This window comes from Salvia hispanica, chromosome 1 (genome assembly GCF_029641045.1).
Source record: "Salvia hispanica isolate PSC_SH4W2 chromosome 1, Shi_PSC_v1, whole genome shotgun sequence".
Classification (NCBI taxonomy): Eukaryota; Viridiplantae; Streptophyta; class Magnoliopsida; order Lamiales; family Lamiaceae; genus Salvia; species Salvia hispanica.
In genome coordinates this window covers 67,714,152-67,734,564 of record NC_142692.1, presented here as the reverse complement: position 1 = coordinate 67,734,564, position 20,413 = coordinate 67,714,152, and the positions used below count along the sequence as shown (strand labels likewise).

The 20,413-nt window shown below is 36.4% G+C and overlaps 4 protein-coding genes and 1 non-coding gene across 8 annotated transcripts; 3 read left to right on the top strand and 2 right to left on the bottom strand.

The window, feature by feature from the left end:
- Positions 1 to 48: 48 nt before the first annotated feature.
- Positions 49 to 132, bottom strand: TRNAL-CAA (transfer RNA leucine (anticodon CAA)). The gene has a single exon. It is a non-coding gene; the product is annotated as a tRNA-Leu (tRNA).
- A 1,236-nt stretch (positions 133 to 1,368) lies between these two features.
- On the top strand, positions 1,369 to 4,973 carry LOC125223453 (serine/threonine-protein kinase PEPKR2-like). Of its 2 annotated transcripts, none has more exons than XM_048126611.2 (5): positions 1,369 to 1,494; positions 1,611 to 1,700; positions 1,785 to 2,843; positions 3,006 to 3,302; positions 4,512 to 4,973. In XM_048126611.2, the coding sequence occupies exons 3-5, from the start codon at positions 2,096 to 2,098 to the stop codon at positions 4,835 to 4,837; spliced, it is 1,371 nt and encodes a 456-aa protein (XP_047982568.2). In that variant the 5' UTR covers positions 1,369 to 1,494; positions 1,611 to 1,700; positions 1,785 to 2,095; the 3' UTR covers positions 4,838 to 4,973. The 2 variants fall into 2 exon arrangements, with proteins under 2 accessions (XP_047982568.2, XP_088913215.1); XM_089057089.1 differs by having other exon boundaries at positions 1,575 to 1,700.
- A 4,471-nt stretch (positions 4,974 to 9,444) lies between these two features.
- LOC125185503 (root phototropism protein 3-like) lies at positions 9,445 to 12,745 on the top strand. Of its 2 annotated transcripts, XM_048082037.2 has the most exons (4): positions 9,445 to 9,940; positions 10,020 to 10,089; positions 10,268 to 11,587; positions 11,944 to 12,745. In XM_048082037.2, the coding sequence occupies exons 1-4, from the start codon at positions 9,831 to 9,833 to the stop codon at positions 12,487 to 12,489; spliced, it is 2,046 nt and encodes a 681-aa protein (XP_047937994.2). In that variant the 5' UTR covers positions 9,445 to 9,830; the 3' UTR covers positions 12,490 to 12,745. The 2 variants fall into 2 exon arrangements, with proteins under 2 accessions (XP_047937994.2, XP_088913207.1); XM_089057081.1 differs by lacking the exon at positions 10,020 to 10,089.
- A 1,738-nt stretch (positions 12,746 to 14,483) lies between these two features.
- Positions 14,484 to 16,926, top strand: LOC125219002 (zinc finger CCCH domain-containing protein 6-like). 2 transcript variants are annotated; one of them, XM_048120839.2, is made up of 4 exons: positions 14,484 to 14,791; positions 15,556 to 15,705; positions 15,828 to 15,952; positions 16,044 to 16,926. In XM_048120839.2, the coding sequence occupies exons 1-4, from the start codon at positions 14,732 to 14,734 to the stop codon at positions 16,831 to 16,833; spliced, it is 1,125 nt and encodes a 374-aa protein (XP_047976796.2). In that variant the 5' UTR covers positions 14,484 to 14,731; the 3' UTR covers positions 16,834 to 16,926. The 2 variants fall into 2 exon arrangements, with proteins under 2 accessions (XP_047976796.2, XP_047976797.2); XM_048120840.2 differs by lacking the exon at positions 15,556 to 15,705.
- Positions 16,927 to 16,990: 64 nt separating this feature from the next.
- On the bottom strand, positions 16,991 to 18,543 carry LOC125219003 (peptidyl-prolyl cis-trans isomerase FKBP12-like). Its single transcript, XM_048120841.2, has 4 exons — positions 18,333 to 18,543; positions 18,195 to 18,256; positions 17,322 to 17,374; positions 16,991 to 17,224 (listed from the first exon to the last, which is right to left on the bottom strand). The coding sequence occupies exons 1-4, from the start codon at positions 18,476 to 18,478 to the stop codon at positions 17,123 to 17,125; spliced, it is 363 nt and encodes a 120-aa protein (XP_047976798.1). The 5' UTR covers positions 18,479 to 18,543; the 3' UTR covers positions 16,991 to 17,122.
- Between the last annotated feature and the right edge of the window lie 1,870 nt (positions 18,544 to 20,413).

The following is a 20,413-nucleotide window of genomic DNA, read 5'->3' as shown; positions in this document are numbered from 1 at the left end:
ACTACTAGTAAACTACAAAGAACTAGAATAACTAAAAACCAAAAAATATGTCAGAAGTGGGATTTGAACCCACGCCCTCGTAAGAGGACCAGAACTTGAGTCTGGCGCCTTAGACCACTCGGCCATCCTGACTATTTTGGGTGATGAATTCAATAAATTGATCTAGCTCTAGTGTACTACAAGAAGCAATCCACATCTTTCGCAACAAAAGAAGAAAACAAAATAAAACTCCTAATCTCTATGTTATTCATAGATGGTATGTACACCGATTTAATGATATACCCCCTCCATCCACTTTATATTTTTTGACGTAAATTTGAGATTGATTTTTTAATGTACTTCCTCCGTCTTGGAGTATTAGACTCACTTCTTTTGGGCACATGATTTAAGGAATTGATATTTAAATAGTTAAAGTGGAGAGTAAAGTATGAGAGAAGGAAAAAGTAGGGGAAAGAAGAGAGAAAGAATAGGTGGAGAATAAAATAAGATAGATGTTTTTTGCTAAAAAAGGAAATGAGTCTAATATGTTGGGACATCCCAAAAAGGAAAGTTGGTCTAATACCTTGGGACGGAGGGAGTAATTAAATTAGAATTTTAAGTGTAATGATACATCACTTAATAAAGGAGTTTTTAACTTAATTTAATAGTATAATAATTAAATATATTAATTCTAACTTAAATTATAAATAGTGTAAGTAGTTTATGATGAGCTGAAATGTAACATGTGACGGAGGGAGTAGTAGTTTGGCATTTGATGTAGCTCAAAAATATATATATGCATATACTATAGTACTCCCTCTATTTCTTCATAGTTGAATCGTTTTACTATTTCAGGAAGTTTCTTCATAGTTGAGTCGTTTCCTTATATAGTAACTTTTTCCTCTTCCTTACTTCACTCTCTCTTACGTTATTCTCTCTACTTTATTCACTTTATACTTTATTCTCTCTACATTTTCCCCTCTATTATTTTTTTATCTATTTATTTAACACACCCAACATTTATTTCTAAAATTTCGTGCCGAAAAGTTCTGCCTCAACTATGAAGAAACGGATGGAGTATAATTAATTGAATTTTGACGGATTTCACTCGACGTCGCGATTAATAATTTTTTACATTTTTTTGTGATTGAAGACAAGTATATGAAAAAGTCTTTATATAAGTATTTATATAATTTGATCAAAATAAATTGATGCTGTAGTTCAAATTATATTAATCTTAACCAATCTCGCAGTTTTAATTTTTGATTTGGATACTAGAAAATAGACATTACCATTTATATAAGTTTTTCTATATTAAAAAAAGTAAAGTTTATTTTATTATTTTATTTATATATACGAAGTTATAGGGAAAAGAAAACAAACTAAATGCTTCACACAAGAAAACCGTACACCAAACTAAGCGAGTGATGTAGAAGATCCAATCGTCGATTAGGGAAGGCGTGTCCCAATTCTCAATCAACCACACCGATTTCCCCTTTCCCTTCCGGCGACGAGGTTTCCATTCAATTCAACTACAAAATTTGATTAATCCTCTGTTTTAAATCGAATTAATTATCGTTTTCTATCCTCTGAAGATTTTCACCGCTAATTTTTTTGTGGGATCACTCCAGAATTCCTTGAAGAGAGAGAAAGATTACATCTTGGCCCTTCTCTGCAAATGGGCCGCAGGAAAAAATACAAGATTTGCTCTAGATTTCAAGGTATGAATGTCTGAATCTGTGATGTTGCTTTATGCCTGAGGTTTGTGGAACTGTTTTTGATGAATATAATGGCTTCAATTGCAGGATTTTACCAAGAATTGTTGCTGTTGTTACATCGCTTGTGACTGTAATCTTTATATCGGTTGGATTGTTATGTTATTAGATGAAAGTGGGTGAAAAGGAATATTCCTGGGACTGATCTAGCGTGTGATTTTAGTATTCTTTTATGGTCTTATTGGTTGGATTGTTATGTTATTAGATGAAAGTGGGTGATAAGGAATGTTCTTGGGACTAATCTAGTGTATGATTTTACAATTTAGTACTGTTTTAGGATAATTCAGGTGAAATAGAGGCTATCTATGATAACTTGGGAGAGTTTGGGGATATAGGCTTGTATGGAGTGTTTGGGGAAGAAGAGGAAGGGAGCTGAGATCTCGGAAGGGCTACGGGATGATTCTGAAGAGGCGACACAGTTGGCGTATCGGTGGTCACATTTGTCGCTTGGGGACTATTCGAGGAGGAAAAAGAAATGTAGGGAGGGGGTGGTGTCGAAGATTGATTCGCGTAGGAGTGTTATTAATGGAGTTGCTACTGCCCCGGCTTGCGGGGCTGCAAGCTTGGAGTTGCCGGGCAGGGGTCTTAAGCGGAAAATTGGTTGTATTGATGCAGTGACTCGGTTGGGTAGGAAGAAGAAGATTTCCCAGGATTACGAGCTGGATAAGACGATAGGGAAGGGGAAGTTTGGATCGGTGGTGTTGTGTCGGAGCAAGGCGACTGGGGAGGAGTTTGCGTGCAAGACTTTGCGGAAGGGGGAGGAGGTTGTGCATCGCGAGGTGGAGATTATGCAGCACCTTTCTGGGCATCCGGGGGTTGTGACGCTGAAGGCTGTGTATGAGGATAGTGAGTCGTTTTATCTTGTGATGGAACTGTGTTCTGGAGGTCGTTTGCTCGATGAAATGTCTAGAGAAGGGATGCATTCTGAAAGAAAAGCTGCTAATGTGATTAAGGAGTTGATGCTGGCTGTGCGGTACTGCCATGAGATGGGTGTGGTTCACCGGGACATTAAGCCCGAGAATATTCTCATGACATCCTCCGGACAAATGAAGCTTGCTGACTTTGGATTAGCTGTGAGGATCTTAGACGGTAATTCTACATAGCCCTATCCCGCAATGTCTCTAATGCTATAGTTTTCCTTTTTTTACGTTGATAACGAGAATTAACCTCATTTTTCAAGTCTTGATGTGGTTTGCCTAACTAATGTTTTGATCCCGTCTTAGTATGTTTTTCTTCATCTCTGTGTTGCAGGTCAGAGACTGTCTGGCATTGTTGGGAGTCCTGCGTATGTTGCTCCGGAAGTTCTGGTGGGTGATTACTCGGAGAAAGTGGATATATGGAGTGCTGGCGTTCTTCTTCACGCACTTTTAGTCGGTGTTCTTCCATTTCAAGGAGATTCTTTGGAGACAGTGTTTGAGGCCATTAAGAAAGACAAACTTGATTTTATTGGTGGTAGTTGGGAGTCTGTTTCGCGACCTGCTCGTGATCTTCTCTCCAAAATGTTGACCAGAAGTACATCAACAAGGTTTACAGCTAACGAGGTTTTAAGTAAGTTTCTCTTTCTAACCTATCTTTCCTTTGCTTGTGCTTCATCTCAATGGGAAACACGAATGCTAAATATCTGATGAGGCCATTCCAAAAATTACATGCCTGTTTTTTGTTTGTGTGAATCACTGAATCTGTATGTTTGCGAATATAAATATCCGAGTATTGAACATGTGTCGTTTAGCTTAAGGCTTAAACAAGAGGTGTGGCAATAGAGCTTAACATCTGATAGTAAAACACATTTCATCGATGTGTCCACCCGGAACTATTATTCTATTCTTTAAACTTAGGGTACTTGGCTAAGCTTTTTTCTCGACAGCCTATAAGCTCCAATAGCTTTTAAGATGTAATGTGTCAAGAGCTTATAAGTTGTCAAAGCCTATGGATGAATGAGCTTATAAGCTAAGAGTTCGAATTGTGAATATACTAGTGATGCATTTTATTTTGGTACGAAAATTAAGAAAGTTATGTTTAGTGAGTTAAATGGAGAGATAATAAAGTTGAGAGAATTAGAGTTAGTATTTGCCAAAAGAGGAAATGTGTCGTTTAGCTTAGGACGAAGGGAGTATTTATTAGAGAGAGAAAGGTGAGGAGAAATGAAATAAAAATGGTACATGTTGGGGGTATTCAGTTTGCAAGATTGTATCCCGGTATTAAATTTGTAGTGTGTTTGGTTCAAGAGATTCAATCCCACAAGTCAATCTTAGATGGATAATCATGGGATAATTAGTCATAGCTACCCCCTATGATTAAAATAATCTCACAACTCAATCCTAGATTATATCGTATTATTTTTTCTTGGAAAACCGAACAACACCGTTGGAAATAAAAAACCATACTAGGCTTATTTCTTTAAATTGTTTGTTTCTAATGAAACTGAAAAACTTATTTTTCTGGGAGCCTAAAAGCTTCCAAATAATTTCTTATCCATCACTAATGTCGTTTGGATCCACCAACTGAAAGGAAGTGAATCAGTCCATGATTACCATTACGACGAGCTAATTTTTTTGTGAGCTTCCATGCATGTTTTTACTAGGATTAGTTTTCGCTATATAGCCGATATATAGTTGTTCTCTCATTGTAAGTTGCATCCGAAAAATAAAGTGAAATCCTGGGGGCTTGACTTCGATCTCAGACATCATATCGAAATTCTTGTGTTTATCTTAGTATGTTGTTTTCTGATGCTTGGATCAACATTCGTTTCTTGCACAGAACATCCATGGATATCTTTCTACACCGAACCAATACTAAAGACTTATTCTGACGCGAGGCTGACTTCAAGGAAACTAACTTGTATTCGAGCTAAGGAGTTGGAGAGAAAACGGACAACATCATCTAACCATCTCAGTGACGACTCTAGCTCGAGTGAAGTAGGCGGTGGCGGGGAGAGTGGCGATCTGGTTGACATGTTAGCTGTGGCCATTTCACGCGTCGAGATATCAGAGGCGAAGCGTAGCAGGATATGCAGCCCCTCGAGGGAGATCCGGCAGGAGTGCTCCTCTAACTTGAAGACTAGCAACCTCTGTACAGCATTCTGAACTCTGACGGTATAACCATGTTGCTTTCTTTTATCACTCATCAGTTTTGTGGTTTTAACTGATTGAGATATGCTAATATATAGGATTTGCTGATATCTAATGTTTTTATGTAAATAAACAGTGTTTCCTTTGATGATTTCTTGGATCAATCGAGTCATGTGATGGGGAGGCTTTGATTTTTCTTTTTTGAATAACTAGAACAACGTTGTTGTGGTGTATCGATGGATTAGACAAAGATCGAGTCTTGCAAGTGTCGTTCGGTTGGATAGATATGATTCAGTTTATGTGAGTGAGTGGTTTGCGCTATTGATTTATGTGATCAAAAGTAATTAATTAGGTTTATAACAAAACCTAAAAATCGATTTTCGATCCAATTTGAGTACCTCTACGGGATAGATGTAGCATTAATAATATCATAATTGTGTAGACTTAAAACATAATCTACCGGTGATGTTTTTTTTCGGTGTCAAGTTTGAATTCCAACGGTCTCATTGATGTGAGACACATAAATAGTGCAAATTGAAGTGTTTTTCATTAGCGCGGCGAAGGGAAAAGAGCACATTGTTGCACGGTCTATAATGTGAGGTGTTTGGGTTCGAATCTCAGCCACTAAATTAGTTTGATCTGCATGAATAGTGCAAATGAAATGCCGGTATAAGTCTAAGAGTTGAGAAAGGCACATGAAATGTTGACTAGGGTTTCCATTTCAAGCTCTTGTAGTTGTAGCTAATTAATCATCTTAGGGGATGTTCGGTTAGCAAGACTAAATCTCATAATTTAATATGTATCATGTTTGATTCATAAGATTGACATTCTCAACTTAATCCTAGATAGATAATCTCATGATAATTAGTCATAATCTCCCCCTCTAACTAAAGTAATTTCACAACTTAATCTTAGATGAATAATCTCATGATAATTAGTCATGGCAACCGAATACCACCTTATCCATTAATTATAATCATTGGTGTAGTACTTTATAGAAGATGAAAGGACTTGGGATCATTCACCAAATTATCGATTAGAATATGTTAAAATCAATCATAAATCGAAATAAATAATTGCATTTTAATGAGGATCATTTTTCTCAATAAAAAGAAACAATTATAGTATGATGTGGGTCCTTAGATGTGGAATGATATCATCTAATGTCACTATATTAAATTTAGTGGAATATTCAACAACAATAGACTCTCATTTGAAATTGACCTTTGACGGCTTGAGTCATTACTATCAAATTACATGGTTTTCGATGTGATAGGAATTTTATTTCGCTATTTCAGCTTATCTTATCACTATCAATCATATAATAGTCATTGATTGAAATCAACTCGACTTTATCTTTTCGTCTTACACAAAATCACATCACCTTGATCTCAATTTTTATAGGCTTGTGTTATGATTAGGATCCATTCTCGGAACTTATTTAATGTATCTCAATTGTACTTGACAATTTTAATTTGGCAACGTATTCTTGCTTAGTTTAATGAGCAATATGTATATAAAATATCTAACTAAGTTAATCTTTTTTATCATACTTGACTTAGTACTACTCAGCTTCAATTCAATTGCACTCTTGAGTAACTCCCTACCATTTGTAATGTTTCCCGGCTACTAATTAAGCCTTTTAAAACAAATGATAATTGCACTCAAATGAGACAAATTTTATGGGACGGACGGAAATAGAAAAATGAGACACTTTTTAGGACAAAGGGAGTAACAAAAACATCAACAAAAATCACATCATATCAAGTTTTATCTCATACTCCCTCCGTCCCACGTTACTTGAGGCGTTTCTTTTCGGCACGGGATTCAAAAAAGTTGTGTTTAGTGAGTTAAATAAAGTAGAAGAGAGAATAAAGTACGAGAGATGTGAGAGGGTAAAGTTAAAGAAAAAATAAAGTAAGTGTGATTAAATGTTTTGTTTTTAGCCAAAAAGAGAAATGACTCAAGCAACTTGGGACAACCCAAAATGGAATACGACTCGAGTAACTTGGGACGGAGAGAGTATTACATTAGTAAAACATATGACATCTTATCTTACAATATTAATTTGCAAACTTGCACAATGGAAAGATTTTATAAAAGTAGAATAAAGTTTAGGTTGAGGAGTGGCCCTAATACAGCTTGCCATGGCCCATCTTATCTCTTTAATGTCCATTGCTTGTTAGCTTGGCTCGATCAATACCAATAGCAAAAAAAATTCTATTTTCCATTACTTTTCAATTATAGTATGTCACATATTTAACTACTAGTATAAAATATTTTTGGCATTGGGGTAAAACATTAAAATGAACCTATGTGTATGATAGGAAACCTTCGAATAGCTGGAAAAACTCTTTAATTTTTTTCATATTTGCAAAATGAAAAATCTTTCTCCACCATATATCTCTATTCATCTAATCATCTTAGCTTTCTTGAAAGGAAAAACACAAATACAAAATTGCAACTTTACACTATGAAAAAAGTACTATGTAACTTTTGTCAGTAAACAAAACAAAAGTCATTAAAGATATAATGCTTAGGATCCCAATTATAAGGACCTACTGTTGTCTCCTTCTATCTCTAGAGCCTTCGTGATTTAATGTTGCAAATGGCGACAAATTTATTTAGATAAAAAGATAAATAAAAAATCAACAAATCTATGTGACCAAATTTTGTACAACCAAAAATTAGTTTATTTGTATAAAAATAGGTTTATTTATGCATTTTATTAAAATATATGGATACATATATAGTACATGGAAAGTGTATAATATTATGGTCATATATTTATGATTTATGTATATTTTTTTTAATTTTTTGGAACCATTAATTTTATTTAGTGCATACTTTAATTCAAAATTTAAAAATAATAGAAAGAAAATTTAAATATAAAAATAAAAATGAGGTTAAATGCTAATAAGTCTTTTTAACTTATCCACTTACTATATTTATGATTTTAATATATAATTAATACATCAAATATTAATATTACCTTATTTTGGTTATACAAAATTTGATTGTTTATCATTACCCATAAAAAATTGGGTCTTCATTTATTTGGTCTTAGAAAGACAATTTCATTGAAGAATTTCACGGATTGCATAATAAAAGCATTGACAATCTGCAGTCAAATCGGTCTATATTTACCAAATTATTGCCTCCTCTCAACTATATAGGCCATCAGTTTTTAGCTTATGATAGACCACCTATTTTTGGTATAATTCATCAAGATTTTAATTATTGTGAGGCAAGATTTGTGACCTTGGCCCCATGTTGGGGTAACAAAAGATTGACACTTTTTTTCTTGTTACTCTGAGTTGGTCTAGTAGTAGTGTAATTTAGATCTAATGCCGAAGATATCGGGTTGTCACATTAAAAATGAAATGTTTTCTAAAATAGAAACAATAGCATCTCTACTTTTTCATCTCTATTACTTTAGCCTCTTCTCATTAACTCACAAAACAACACTACATAAAATTCTGTGTCGAAAAACATATTTTTCATATCTAATGGGGCTGAGGGAGTATGTATTAAGGGAAGACTAAAGAAATTATACTCACTAAAGTTTCATCTCATGTCTAACTAATATATGATCAAATGAATGGATTACTAAGTATTTAAATTGATATTATTATGTCATACTTTCAATGTGAAACAGCACATATATGAAAATCTCAATTTGAGAACTACGGAACTTAGAAGCGTGAATGTATTAAAGTAGTATTGAAGGTGAATAATTTTCATAGATGAATAAAAAATTGAAAAATAAGATTATTATTTGGGTACAGAGTGAGGATATTTATCCTTCAACAAATGCATTGTTAAAAGCATAAGAACCTCTTATTTCCAAGGTGATAAAGGAAATTCTATTAAACCATAATTTTACTCCCTCCGTCCCAGATAATTCGACCCAGTATTCCATTTCGGGTCGTCCCATATAATTTGTCTCATTTCACTTTTACCATTTTTGTAGTGGACTCAAATTCCACTAACTCATTCTTACTCACATTTTATTATAAAACTAATACTTTAAAAGTAGGACACATATTCTACTAATTTTTTCAACTCACTTTCCATTAGATTTCTTAAAGCCCGTACCGGATCAAAGTATCCCAAATTATCTGGGATGGAGGAAGTAACTCCCTAGATTGCAATAATTTGAGACATAAATACCACACTTTAGAGATTAGTGCTAGATTCTTGTTTCGTCTTTACCAACACCAATAGTGCACAATCATACCACATATTCTAAGCATTAGGTAGAAAACTTTCTCCACCTATACATTAAATCCAAATCCATTTTTTAAATTTTCTATAGAACAACACCGTATTTGATGCTATTGCAAAAAATTTACGTCTAAAATTTAAATTTGGTGTAAATAGTTAGAATAAAATTAGTTTTTTGAACAATGAACCAATGGTTTTTAGTCTAAAACTAAACCATCGGTTTACTGTTCAAAATATTTTGAAATTGAAACCGGACCAGTAGAGCCGATATGTCAATTCTGGTTAAACCGGTTACGGTTCGAAAATCAAAACCGGCGGTCCGATGAAAAAGACAACTCTAATAGGCAGTCCTATCCTCCAATCACAGCCATAGATATGAAAACCATTGCACAACATCTTTCAGCAGTATCTATCTTGTTAAAATCCTTTCATCTGTTCATCAGCACATCATCTTGGATAGTGATAAGTCATGTAGATATAGAGAGAGAAAGAGTTGCTAAATTGAGAAATAGCATCTGAGTTTGATGGTTAAGGAAAAGGCATTTTAGAATATTACAACCAAACAAGATTGTGAGTCTGCCCATTCCTTCACAGCCTGTTGGGAGAGGCCTTGAAATCAGTGTGAGCCGACAACTAGTGATAATTCCTCGTTATCTCACCATGTGAAATTCTTCGTCTTCATCTTCATCTTCGTCTCTCTCACCACTTCTTCATCTCTAGTTAGTGTCTCTCTTTCTGTATTATTCTCTCTCTAGCTTTACTCTGCTCCATCGTCGCCGCGATGTGGGATTCGGAGGCTGAATCCGGGCGGGACGTCTACGGCAATGGAGTCCTTCCGACTGCAAAACCCGGCGTCAGAACCGATGGGTTCGAGCAACGAGGCCAGTCTTGGTACGTATCACTAGACTTCGCTTTATTTTTTTATATATAAAGAGGATCAATAATAGTTTCTCATTTTTTTTTCAAATAGGTATGTCGCAACAGACATTCCTAGTGATCTATTAGTCCAAATTGGAGACATTAGCTTCCATTTACACAAGGTAGCCAATTATAACAACAATGTACATATAATTAGCTGTAGTTATATAGACTATTATTAGCAGCGGCGGATGCAGAAATTTATGTTTATTTAATTTTGAATTTCCTATGTTTTGTTGCGATGATAAGGGATTTTGCACAACGACTAAATTAAGCCCCTCCTTGCTTCTATGTGTGCAGTACCCGCTCCTCTCGCGGAGCGGGAAAATGAACAGAGTGATATACGAATCACCCCGCGAGACGGAGGCGAACCGAATTAGCCTAGATGATCTCCCGGGCGGCCCGGAGGCTTTCGAACTGGCTGCAAAATTCTGTTACGGGATCGCGGTCGATCTAAACGCTGCAAACATCTCTGGGCTGAGATGCGCGGCCGAGTATCTCGAGATGACGGAGGATTTGGAGGAAGGCAACCTGATCTTCAAAACGGAAGCCTTCCTCAGCTACGTCGTCCTCTCGTCTTGGCGAGACTCCATCCTGGTGCTGAAGAATTCCGAGAAGCTCTCGCCGTGGGCGGAGAATCTTCAGATAGTCCGGAGGTGTAGCGAGTCGATCGCTTGGAAGGCGTGCGCCAATCCGAAGGGCATCCGGTGGCAGTACACGGGGAAGCAGCATCGCTCCTCCGTGTCGAGCCCCAAATGGAATGAGTTAAAGGACTCCAGCCCCAGCAGGGGGAGCCCTGTCCCCCCTGACTGGTGGTTTGAGGACGTGTCGATCCTGCGGATCGACCACTTCGTCCGAGTCGTCACCGCCATCAAAGTCAAGGGGATGCGCCACGAGCTGGTCGGGGCGGCCATCGTGCACTACGCCACGAAATGGCTCCCTGGCTTCGCTCGTGACTCCCCCCTTGACGACGGGAGCAACAGTACTTTCAGCAGCGACAGCGGCGGCGGCGGTGCAGGCCCCCTTTCCAGCTCCTGGAAAGGGGGCCTGCACATGATCGTGGCCGGCGCGAAGGACGACAGCGCGCCGGCCGCGGTCCAGGCGAAGGACCAGAGGATGATCGTGGAGAGCCTGATCAGCATCGTGCCGCCGCAGAAGGACAGCGTGTCGTGCAGCTTCCTTCTGCGGCTGCTGCGGATGGCGAACATGCTGAAGGTGGCACCGGCGCTGGTGACGGAGCTCGAGAAGCGCGTCGGGATGCAGTTCGAGCAGGCGACGCTGGCGGATCTTCTCATACCGGCTTATAACAAGAGTGAGACCATGTATGATGTGGATTTGGTTCAGAGGCTTCTCGAGCATTTTCTAGTGCAGGAGCAGTCGGAGGGGTGCAGCCCCGGGCGGCAGTCGTTTTCCGACACGAAAATGTACGACGGGGCCGCGAGGGGTGCAAACCCGAATGCGAAGATTAGGGTGGCACGGCTGGTAGACGGATACCTCACGGAGGTGTCGAGGGATCGGAACTTGTCGTTGACGAAGTTTCAGGTTTTGGCCGAGGCGTTGCCCGAATCTGCCCGGAGCTGCGACGATGGGTTGTACCGGGCCATCGACTCCTATCTTAAGGTATCGATCATAAACTTTGACTAAATTCTGATTTTTGCGTGTCACGGGGAAAAAGGTCATTTATGGTAGATTCGCGCGCTTTTAATTGATTTCAATTTTTTTACTAGGACGAGTTTAATCCAAATTGGCGCTGACATGGAAATTTGAGATAGTCAAAATTCGTACGACTATCAGACCATGTCTGCGTCAATTTAGTGGTGTTACTTTTGATCGGAATCAATTCAAAATATAGCGATTTACGCGCGGAATTTTTATAGTATGCAAAAATCATAATTTGGCTAAAGAAAGACAGGTGACAAATTATATTGTTTCATGTGCAAGACAATCTTATACAAGACTCTGTATATGTTTGGCAGGCGCATCCGACTCTAACGGAGCACGAGCGGAAGAGGCTGTGTCGCGTGATGGACTGCCAAAAACTGTCGATAGACGCGTGCATGCACGCGGCCCAGAACGAGAGGCTCCCGCTGCGGGTGGTGGTGCAGGTGCTCTTCTCGGAGCAAGTGAAGATCAGCAACGCCATCGCCGGGAGCAGCCTCAAAGAGGGAGGCGGCGAGTCCCACTATCAGCCGCTCATACCCAACCGGAAAACACTGCTGGAGGGGACTCCGCAGTCTTTTCAGGAGGGTTGGGCCGCGGCGAAGAAGGACATCAACACTCTAAAGTTCGAGCTCGACAGCGTTAAGGCGAAGTACTTGGAGCTACAAAACGACATGGAGACGCTGCAGAAGCAGTTCGACAAGCTGACGAAGCCCAAGCAAGCGTCCCCGTGGACTGCTGGCTGGAAGAAGCTCAGCAAGCTTGCTAAGGCTCATGAACATAGCGACGGCGGGCAGCATCTGCCCGCCGCCGATGTCCCAAGGAAGACAGCTCCTAGGAGATGGAGGAATTCTATTTCATGAACAATATATCTATCAATTAAGTATGTGCATTTTGTGTTTTTTTTTTTTTTTTTTTTTTTTTTTTTTTTTTTTTGCCTTTGAGTTTTGTTGATAGAATGATCCAATAGGGTCGAGAGAGTTGACCGATCCCACTGTTGGCTTATAGGCCCAAAAATTTCGTTAAATTTGGTTTTTGGAGCTGCTGACAATTCCATTGTGCGGCTGCTTCTTCCTTCCGACATCAATGACAGCCTTCTTGACTGTGTGGTCAACTTCACGAGTTTCGTTTCTTGGATCTGCCAGTTGTTTGTTGTGTTTTTGTGACTGATCCATGATATTTATTCCACACCAATTGTTTTTTTTGATGGATTAGCATTTATTCATCTTTATGTACAATCTATGTATTGCTAATAAAGCTTTCTACTTATATTTAATTAATTTTTTTTTTTTTAAAGAGCTAGCTTTCTACTTAAGTTTTGCCAGTTTGAAAATGGAATCTCCAGAACTAGATTTGCATTGGAATAGTATATTAAATTAAGAAGTTATAAAATATAAATTAAGATTTTTCTCTATTTTCCTGAAAGGATTAATGCTCATTCTGATCAAAGCCTTGACTAATTAATTGGAGAGAAATAAGAATCCCTACTAACACAATCATTTCATTATAAAAATTAAAGTTAGGAATATTAAAATTTATTATCATATAATACCACTATCCGTTAATTTTTGTTATATAAAAACGTTCTATTTTAAATTTAGTGGGGACAAAAGTTTTAGTACATGATTTTTCTTTAATTCGCATGCATCACACTAATCCAGCCTCTTCTTATTATGCACATGTATCACACTAATCCAGCCTCTTGAGTTGGCATTAATTAATTTATTAATTAATAAATTCAGACAATAAATTTGCATATATTAATTAGAAGCACGTTAACAAATAGTAGTAAATGGTTGTGAATACTAGTTATCAATTAATTACACCCTTATCAGTTTTCACAATATTAAGATTTAAGATATCAAGCCCACTCATATTCTCGAGTAATTTCAATAAACAATTACCACAAAACAATTTCAGATATTATACTAATTAATTAACCATTATTAAAATAAACCCATTACAAGAAAACTAAGTACAAAAATTGGCCTCTTTGTTTGATATGGAAAGTAAATACGGAAACAAATACAGTACTCTTTACATGATTCTATGTAGATATTTTTCATTATTTAACACTCCATTATTAATTTTTTTAAATGCATAACTTTAATTTATTATTAATTTATTATGATTATTATTATTAATTAATTAATAACTTACGTAAGCGAATTTATACTATAATTATTATTAGTAGTATTTTTCAATTAATAATTTAATCATAAAACCTTCCTTAATCATTGTAAATTTGAAATCCTAACGCAACATAATACATACTCCATAATTTATTTGCAATTATATTGATTAAATTTGAAATCCTAACAAAACATAATAAATAACTTATTTGCAATTATATTTTTAAAAATATTGTTCTTAAAAATCATATTTTCCAACAAACCACACTTCAAACTGTCTCATTAAATATGCAACGTTTGCTTTTTACGCACTTGTTTTGAAAAAATAATAATAAATAACTACAGTGGTGAAAAAATAAAGTAATAGAGAGGATAATATAGAGAAGAGCCCCTCTTATAATATTCTCATTTTTACTTTATTTTTTTTTATTTCAATATTTTATTATCATTTTTTTGAAACATGTGTGAAAAACAAAGTTTCATATTTAATGAGACGGGGGAGGATATTTAATTAGATGAAAAAAAAAATAATCAACTGCTCCAATTGTGAACCTAATAATGATTAAGATCCCCTATATCTCTATTTGTTTTTTTCAAAAATCAAACACAGTTAATTATGGTAAACTTAACCTAATAAAGAAGTTTAGTGTAGTAGATTATAAAAATAAAATGATTTAGAAAAGATAAAAGATACACATCAAATTCAACAACGGCCTACTCCGAAACAGACGCCGAATTGGAAAAGGAATTTCTCTCTCCTCTCTCTATATAAACCACACCGCTTGACTGAAATCGCCCATCAATTTCTACCAAGACCGCGAAAATTCTAGGGTTTCTTTTTCATCGTTTTTCTCTGAAGATCTCTTGCGTCACCGGAATTCTGCCGATTTTACTGCTAAAAAGCTGATTGAATTTATAAGATAAATCTGTTTATTTGTGAATTCAATACAATCGAACAATTTGTTTTGTGAATATGGGGGAATCGAAGAAATCTAAAAGGATTACTTGGGCTTCAGAAGTTAATCTTTGTCAGGTAAACGAAGATCTCTAATTTATCTCTGCGAAAACTTGTTGTGAATTTTGTTGATCGATCGAAAAGCGATTGGATCTGACGAACTGTGACGAATTCGATCCGTTTTTGTTACTTTTAATTCAATTTGCCGATTGAAAATTATGAATATTCATCGATGTCGATCTCTGGAAATCGGTTAAACCATATTTTAAATTACTTGATTTACACACTAACATCGATCTCGAACGATTTAATCGGTGGATAATTATTTGATTTTTCAATCTCGAACGATTTAATCAATGGGAATTTATATTGATTTGTAAAGATTCATCGGGATCTTCATCTCCTTCGCGATCTGTGTTTCAGTAATCGATGGCGGATTAATTTTGATTTTACGATTGAAGAAGACGCAAATGAACAATTATTACGATTCGATGTTATTTTTCTTTTTGTATGTTTAAAGATTTGAAATTGATGAAGATATGGTAAAATAGAACGAGATATGCATAAAGATAAAACATTAAAGAGAGTTTATTGAGATTTCGTTGAGTTGATTTCCAAAATTAAGAACAAAATTTGGTGAAATCTGAGAGGAAAATCATTGAATTCTTGACAATTATTGCAATACAATATACATGGAGTAATCACAGAGTTAGAGTTCTTGAGTGAAAATTGTATCTTTTTGCCATAATTCTTGTTCACTTCATTTATTAGTAGTTTGCATACTTTTAATTCTCAAATTCTTGTTTGGCATTAGCTAATAAGTTGAATCTGAATAATAATAGGTGAGGCTGTTTTCATCTGCAAAACCACCTTCAGAAGTAGGAATGTGCAATATGGCTAGTGAGAGTGTGCCACCTGGCTTTGAATATATGAAGCCTAAAATTCTCAAGTTTTATCAAAAATCCTTCACCAAATGGAAATGCCCTCCTAGAGTAAGTCAATATATAATCTCATGTGTGTTGAATGAGAAGAAAAACTAATGAACTTGATCTATATATACATGGGCTTGAACTTGGATGAATGTCTGATCACTGCATCTCTTGTGGTGTTGCAGTTTGAAGTGAATAGGGAGTGGAAAGTGGTCTCTGGGGAAGAGAGCACAGAGGTCGAGTTTCAGAACCAACGCGAGAGGAGAGTGCTCGAAGCAACGTATCCTCGCCCATCAGCCGTTCCTCCCAAGTAAGATGCTTCCTCATGTTAGAATGTATGGTGTTTTATCTGTTTCTATTTGAGGTTTAAGTAAGTAACCATGTTTGTTATCTTGGTCTAGTCCTCGTCTGCCAGTGAATGCGCCCGGATCAATTGTTGATGATCGCAGCACTCCCTTGATTCGTATGACACCTATTGAAGAGGATGATGTTGAACTTGCACCATCCGTCTCCCACGCAGCAGATAGTGGCCCGATGATCCGACAGCAGGGAAACTCAATGCAGCCCAATATTGCTCAAGCTGCATTGGCAGCTCTCAGTTCAAACAAAGATCAAATGAACCTAATTGATTGCGAATTGCTCGTGAGAATCCTCAGCAACCCGAAATCGCTTCAACAATTGCTCGCCACCAGCTTTGGCATGCAGCACGTTCCAAATATGAAGCCACCACATTCATCAGACTCGACTATTTCCACAAATGGAGGAGCATCCGTGCCCGAGCTCAATGTACCTTATGAAATGACTAGAGCAGCTCCACCGCATCTTAGAACTGGCTTCGTCCCTACAGCTTGTACCCCACCTGTGGCTGATGTGAGCTCAGCGCACTGTAATGGCGTGGCGAAGGACATGAGCTATTATAAGAGCCTCATCCAGCAGCACGGAGGCAGCGGAGGAGGTGTCCCGACACAATCTTGTGGTATTATGTCCAATCGGGCGCAAGAATTCACGAAATCTAGAGATGTGTTGAAATCAAGAATAGTAAAACCATGCATGTTTTTTAATACACCAAAGGGTTGCAGGAACGGGGATAGTTGTACCTATTCGCACGATGTCAATGTGTTGTCGTCTCGGAAAAGGATGGGTTGTGTCACGGAGGTTGTTGGTGCAAAAAGAGTGAAACTGGGTAGCTAGATTGGAACCTCATTTTCCCCCTTTGTTTCGCAATGAGATTTAATGAGAAATATTATGCTGCATACCTTATGTAAGCATGATCCGTTTTCACTACTCTTGTTTCATTTTATTGGTTTATGACTTGATGTGATATACAATCGTTTTTGCATGGTTTGAATTGGATGTAATCCATTATTATTACTCATATTAATAAGAAAGTTTTCATCAGTTTATACAAGTAGAAATAAGACTAGAATTCATAATGCAAAAGCATCAAACTAACACTTCATGTCAACAAGCTGCTGCTGGTTTACTCAACGCTTAACAATTCAACATCAAAAACTAGATCCGAGTTGGGCTGAATTCCCCATGATATAAAGCCGTTCGACCCATAGGCGTAATCCGGAGTGCACTAGACATGATTCAAAGAAAAACATCAATGTTACGATCGTGTGTGGTTGCTAGAAAGATCTGGACAATACGGAAACAGAAAAAGATTTGCATAGTACCTTCAGTCGAGCGACTTCTCCCACTTGCATTCCCGACACTCCTTCGTCCCAGCCTGCAACCCATGGAACATCCCGATTTAGGAGCTATTTTGCATAATGCAATAGTGAAACCATTGTGTTATGCAATTAACTACACAACCATGTCTGTTTTTATGTCACAAAGATCCACAGAAAGACACCTAGTTAAAGTTGGTTCCTTCAAAGACCGAATGTTATCCCGGTCCCTCTAATTCAATTGTGTTTACTTTGCAAAGATCACCACCCAAATTTGCATTCACATGATGGCATCAGTAACATAGAAGTACATGAATACAATATTTTGGAATATTAGACTGAACATGCTTAATCTGCAGCCAATTTTCCTTTTCCATACATCTGCTGATTCATATGTTTCTATATTGGCATCATCTTTACCTAACTAAAATCAAAACTGATAATTATCTTCAACTGAAACTAACATGATCACATTGCAAAACCAACAACTAAATTCAATTGAAAATAACATGATCACATTGCAAAACAAACAACTAAATTCAATTGAAAATAACATGATCACATTGCAAAACAAACAACTAACTTCAATTGAAACTAACATCAACACTGCAAAACTAACAACTGTCTTCACATCAAACTAGCATCAACACTGCAATACAGATTCCAAAAAATCAAACTCCCAAAATCAATCTGCAAAACACAGCAAATTAACACACACAACTCAAACCTATATACAACTAATTTCAATTGAAAAATACAGATGCCAAAAACCTAAGCCCCAAAATCAATCTGCGAAACATCAACTGCATTTCCAACTCTAATCAAACATTTCAGATAACAAAACACGAAACAAAAATCACGAATTTGCAGCAACATTACCCTTAATAACTTGACCTCGGCCGATCTGGAAAGTGAAAGGCTTCTCACCCGGATCCTTGGTGCTGCACCACAGAGATTAAATCAACACCAATTCTACGCGAATCGGAGAAGGAAAGGCGGAAAAGTGTTCAGATTTACCTCCAAAACTTTTTGGTGAGATCTCGATTTTTGCCGAATCCGGTGCAGTGAACGGTGACGTTTTGACCGGGAAGTGGCTTGGGACCGTTGCCTGGCTTCAGCAGCTCCTTCTCCACTCCCATTGCTCTGATTGGGCAAGCTAGCATTGTGTCGAATTCAACTCTTCTGCTCTCGAAAGTTTCAAAGTTTAAAATGGGAGGGAGAGAGATAACTAATCCTATCTGGATAAGATATCTTGGTTTTAAATGATAGCTAATTTAGATTACCAAACATGGCCTCAAGAGATTATCAAATTTCATCCCATGTTAACTAGGGCTAGGGAAAAATACCGAAAAAATGATATATCGCTCGTATCGTATTGAAAAATATCGAAAAATTATCGAATTTTCGATATATCGTAATTTTTGATACGATACGATACGATACCGTATCGTAAGTTTTCGATACGATAACGATATGAATTTTCTTATATCGCGATATATCGTTTTATATCGAAAATACGATATATATCGAAAATTTTCGATATATCGATATTTTATTTTCGATATATATCGAAATTTTCGATATATATCGATATTTAACGATATATCGAATTTCGGTACGATAACGATATGAAATTTTTTTATATCGAAAGTTCGATATAGCGAAACTTTCGATACGATAACGATATGAATTTCTTTCATATCGATATTTTCGATACGGTACACGATACAATGTTTTCGATACGATATATCGTATCGACCCACCCCTAAATTGTTAACTAGGGTGGATTAATCCAACTTTATTCATTTTTTAAATCTATTTCCTACTTTGTCCATTTTATTTTACACCCCCTCTGTCCTTTAGAAATGAAACGTTTCCTTTTTGGTCTGTCCCATTAAAAATACTCTCTCTATATTTTTCTTCTCTCTTACTTTACTCTCTCTTCATTAACTCACAAAACAATACTACATAAAATCTCGTGTCGAAAAGCAAATGTTGCATATTTAATGTGACGGAGCGAATACTTTTTTCTTGTACTTTACTAATTGATCATTAAAATTTATTTCGAATGCGACTACTTTTTGCACTAACGCGAACTAATTTAGAATATTTTTATGCTCAATTACAGAATATGCTCCCTTTCCTCCATCTCAAGTTAATCAATTTTAGTTACTCTTCGAAATATCTCAAACTAAAAAAGTTGTTTTCCCTTTTGATAAACAATAGTTTTTACAATCTATGTTTAATTTGTTTATCCTTCGCTTAATTTACTCCCTCCATCCCAACTAAATTGAGACAAATTTTTTAGGCACGGAAATTAAGTAATTGTGATAAAAAGTAGGAGAGACAAATAAAGTATGAAAGATAAAAGATAGTAAAATAGATGGTGGAATAAAGTAAATGTGATTGGATGTGTTTTACACGACTCAATTTAATTGGGACGAAGGAAGCACTAAATATCATTTTCCTCGAATTGGTGTTAAAGAGAATTGAATTAATATTTTTTATATAATATACATACATCCGTCTTTATTTACAATCTCATTTTTATATAAATATTACTTTTACATACTGATTTTACAATAAAATGTGAATATATTTAATTGATAGTAAAGTTTATTTACCTAAATTTGAAGAATAAAAAGGTTTTAATGAGACTTTAAATTGCGAAAATTATGAAATGGCAGAGCTTAACCTCTAGCTATTATATCTACACGTGTCCCTATGCATTATTGTGCAACAAACGATTGTAGAGCACTCCCAATGGAGTTCCCTTATTTCTCCCTTATTTCTCCCTAACTCCTGCCACATCAGCGCCACATCAGCATCACATTTTATCCCCAGTTTTTAGCCAACCCCTACAATGGTTTCTCCCTTATTTCTCCCTTATTTCTCCCTAACTCAACATTTCATTTTTACATCATCACTAATTTAATTGTTTTATTTTTATATATAATAAAGCTAGCTTATTTAATTTATAAAGATAAATCAAATAAATAGTAATAAAGTTCGTTGTATTAAACACGGGTACACATTACAACGAAGAAAATTAAAAAAAAAAAAAGTACACGAATGGAAATAAAAAATCAAAAAAAAAA

What these genes read in the sequence shown, in the direction of transcription:
- LOC125219003 (XM_048120841.2), bottom strand. Translation starts at nt 18,478, where the DNA reads ATGCTAGCTTGCCCAATCAGAGCAATGGGAGTGGAGAAGGAGCTGCTG. An exon ending in CTCACCAAAAAGTTTTGGAG is followed by an intron (nt 18,257 to 18,332) that starts GTAAATCTGAAC and finishes TCTGTGGTGCAG; the next exon opens with CACCAAGGATCCGGGTGAGA. An exon ending in GAGAAGTCGCTCGACTGAAG is followed by an intron (nt 17,225 to 17,321) that starts GTACTATGCAAA and finishes AATCATGTCTAG; the next exon opens with TGCACTCCGGATTACGCCTA.
- LOC125219002 (XM_048120839.2), top strand. Translation starts at nt 14,732, where the DNA reads ATGGGGGAATCGAAGAAATCTAAAAGGATTACTTGGGCTTCAGAAGTT. An exon ending in CAGAAGTTAATCTTTGTCAG is followed by an intron (nt 14,792 to 15,555) that starts GTAAACGAAGAT and finishes GAATAATAATAG; the next exon opens with GTGAGGCTGTTTTCATCTGC. An exon ending in CCATCAGCCGTTCCTCCCAA is followed by an intron (nt 15,953 to 16,043) that starts GTAAGATGCTTC and finishes ATCTTGGTCTAG; the next exon opens with TCCTCGTCTGCCAGTGAATG.
- LOC125185503 (XM_048082037.2), top strand. Translation starts at nt 9,831, where the DNA reads ATGTGGGATTCGGAGGCTGAATCCGGGCGGGACGTCTACGGCAATGGA. An exon ending in GAGCAACGAGGCCAGTCTTG is followed by an intron (nt 9,941 to 10,019) that starts GTACGTATCACT and finishes TTTTTCAAATAG; the next exon opens with GTATGTCGCAACAGACATTC. An exon ending in CCATCGACTCCTATCTTAAG is followed by an intron (nt 11,588 to 11,943) that starts GTATCGATCATA and finishes TATGTTTGGCAG; the next exon opens with GCGCATCCGACTCTAACGGA.
- LOC125223453 (XM_048126611.2), top strand. Translation starts at nt 2,096, where the DNA reads ATGGAGTGTTTGGGGAAGAAGAGGAAGGGAGCTGAGATCTCGGAAGGG. An exon ending in AGCTGTGAGGATCTTAGACG is followed by an intron (nt 2,844 to 3,005) that starts GTAATTCTACAT and finishes TCTGTGTTGCAG; the next exon opens with GTCAGAGACTGTCTGGCATT. An exon ending in TACAGCTAACGAGGTTTTAA is followed by an intron (nt 3,303 to 4,511) that starts GTAAGTTTCTCT and finishes TTTCTTGCACAG; the next exon opens with AACATCCATGGATATCTTTC.